Genomic DNA, 2,146 nt, shown 5'->3' with positions numbered 1-2,146 from the left:
CAGAATATACAAAAAATTAATTCCAGGTAAATTAAAGACATAAGTTAAAAAATAAAACTGTAAAAGCTTTAGAAGACTAAGGAAGAGAATAATCTCCTGTCAGAGAATTAACAAATTCTATTTGCCAAGATATACCATAAAATAAGTAAAAAGCCGTACCACAATCTGTAAAAAGATATTTGTAATAAGTGATAAACTGACAAAAGATTAGAAGTCAGAATACACACATGCAAATAAAAAGGAAAAACAACCCAGCAGAAAAACAGACTAAAAACCCAAAACGGGTTTCACTTAAAGTCAAACACAAATGATCAATAAAATAGAAAAAAAAAAAAGTTCAACTAATGACTAATCTGGGAAATTCAAATTAAAAGCTTAATAAGATACCACTAGAAACCAAATAAGTTGGAAAAATTTAAGCATTAGACAATACCAAGTACTAGAGAATGCAGAAGAAGCAGAGCTAATTATACAAAGCTGATGGGAGGATAAACTGGGAAGACCATTTTGAAAAAGTAAAGTTAAACACGCGTAAACCCTGTGATCCAGCAATTCCACTTCTGGTGATGTTTACTTGCGAGAAATTCCCCTCTGATGCATGAATGTATACATGAAAAATGTTCATACACAACATGTGTAATGCAAAAACACTTAAAATTATTTCTATGTGCATCAACATTAGAATGAAGTAATTCATTTTGGCATATCCATACAGTGGAGGACCACGTAGGGGTGAAAATGAATAAACTACATAGTTAAATATATCAGCATGATTAAGTCTCAGAAACATAAGAAATTTGTAGAAGAATATATACTTTATAATTCCATTTATCTAACATGAAAAACCATATAATAATTGGCATATGGATACATACATATGTAGTAAAACTATAGAGAAAAGCAACAAAATGATTAACAGGAAACCTAGAATGATGATTACCCTAGGTGGGAGAGAAGGTAAAGTGATCGTAAAGGGAAGACAAGGAGCTTCTAAGATACCAGTAATGCTCTATTTCTCAAGGCAGGCAATAGCTACATAGATGTGCATTATCTTATTCTCTTATTTATAAATATATATTCTTTTATGTGTTTGGTATAATTCACAATTATTCTAAAGAATCTACTTAGATTATTCTAATCTGTGGTTTTGCTTTTCAAGATTTACAAAGGCAGAAGACTCCCAATTATACTGTTAGCTATCTTTTCTGAGACAAAGAGTCAAGGTCCAAAATGCCATTAAGGTATCACATATTTAAATGTACATTGCTCTTACCAGCGCCGCGCGAGGTAATTAAAATTAAATTCAAACTGGCTCAACACATCTCCTCCTACAGTATGAGAAAAATTTACACATGGTGGATTAGTGACAATCACAGCATGCTTCTTTCAACACGAGGTCTCACAAGCTAGATTATTAGTTCTTCACATTGTTACACAGTTTTGTTAATAGTTTTAGGAACAGGCATGTCTTTTTTTAAGAAGCAATATTTTAAAAATCTTAGCTAGTGAAGCATATGAATTAAGAAACAATTGGCTGGGCACAGTGGTGCATGCCTATAGCCCTAGCACTCTGTGAGGCTAAGGTGGGAGGATTGCTTGAGGTCAAAGTTTGAGACTAGCCAGAGCAAGAACAAAATCCCATCTTTACTAAAAATAGCAAAAACTAGCCAGGCGTGGTGGTGCACGCCTGTAGTCCCAGCTACTCAGGAGACTGAGGCAGGAGGATTGCTTGAACCCAAGAGTTCAAGGCTGCAGTAAGCTATGATGATGCCACTGCACCCCATCTGGGGCAACAGAGCAAGACTCTGTCTCAAAAAAAAAATAGATAGTATGCATATATCTATGCATAAGTATCTATGCACTGGCAAAATATAAAAAAAAGTAAGTATTTAAAGTACATTAGTGATTGCATTGTAAGTGAACTATAACTACCACAGGAGAAAATTTAGCAAATGTAAACAGTACCAAAATCACCAGCAGAATGAGCCTCTGAATAAGAGCCATGAAAATCAATCTGAAAAAGAAAGAGAAGCATCTGGTGTGTATCACAAATTGTAGCCCAAACTCTCACCCCCACAATCAAGTGAGTACTGGGAAGATAACAGCCTAACTCAATGAATTGCTGAGGATGCCTAATAGATGCACT

General features: G+C 34.5%; 1 protein-coding gene across 1 annotated transcript in view; it reads right to left on the bottom strand.

Annotated features, from left to right (window-relative positions):
- Positions 1-2,146, bottom strand: part of GPLD1 (glycosylphosphatidylinositol specific phospholipase D1) — a 55,113-nt gene that overhangs the window by 29,192 nt on the left and 23,775 nt on the right. Inside the window, exons 7-8 of the mRNA XM_012638565.1 lie at positions 1,966-2,014; positions 1,274-1,328 (exon numbers count right to left, since the gene is read on the bottom strand). Coding sequence (XP_012494019.1) covers positions 1,274-1,328; positions 1,966-2,014 — 104 coding nt within the window. The remainder of the gene's footprint in view (positions 1-1,273; positions 1,329-1,965; positions 2,015-2,146) is intronic.

The sequence above is a fragment of the Propithecus coquereli genome, unplaced genomic scaffold (genome assembly GCF_000956105.1).
Source record: "Propithecus coquereli isolate 6110/MARCELLA unplaced genomic scaffold, Pcoq_1.0 Scaffold131, whole genome shotgun sequence".
In the NCBI taxonomy this organism is placed as follows: domain Eukaryota; kingdom Metazoa; phylum Chordata; class Mammalia; order Primates; family Indriidae; genus Propithecus; species Propithecus coquereli.
Note: the sequence above shows the minus strand (reverse complement) of the source record. Positions and strands in the feature narration are given on the sequence as shown.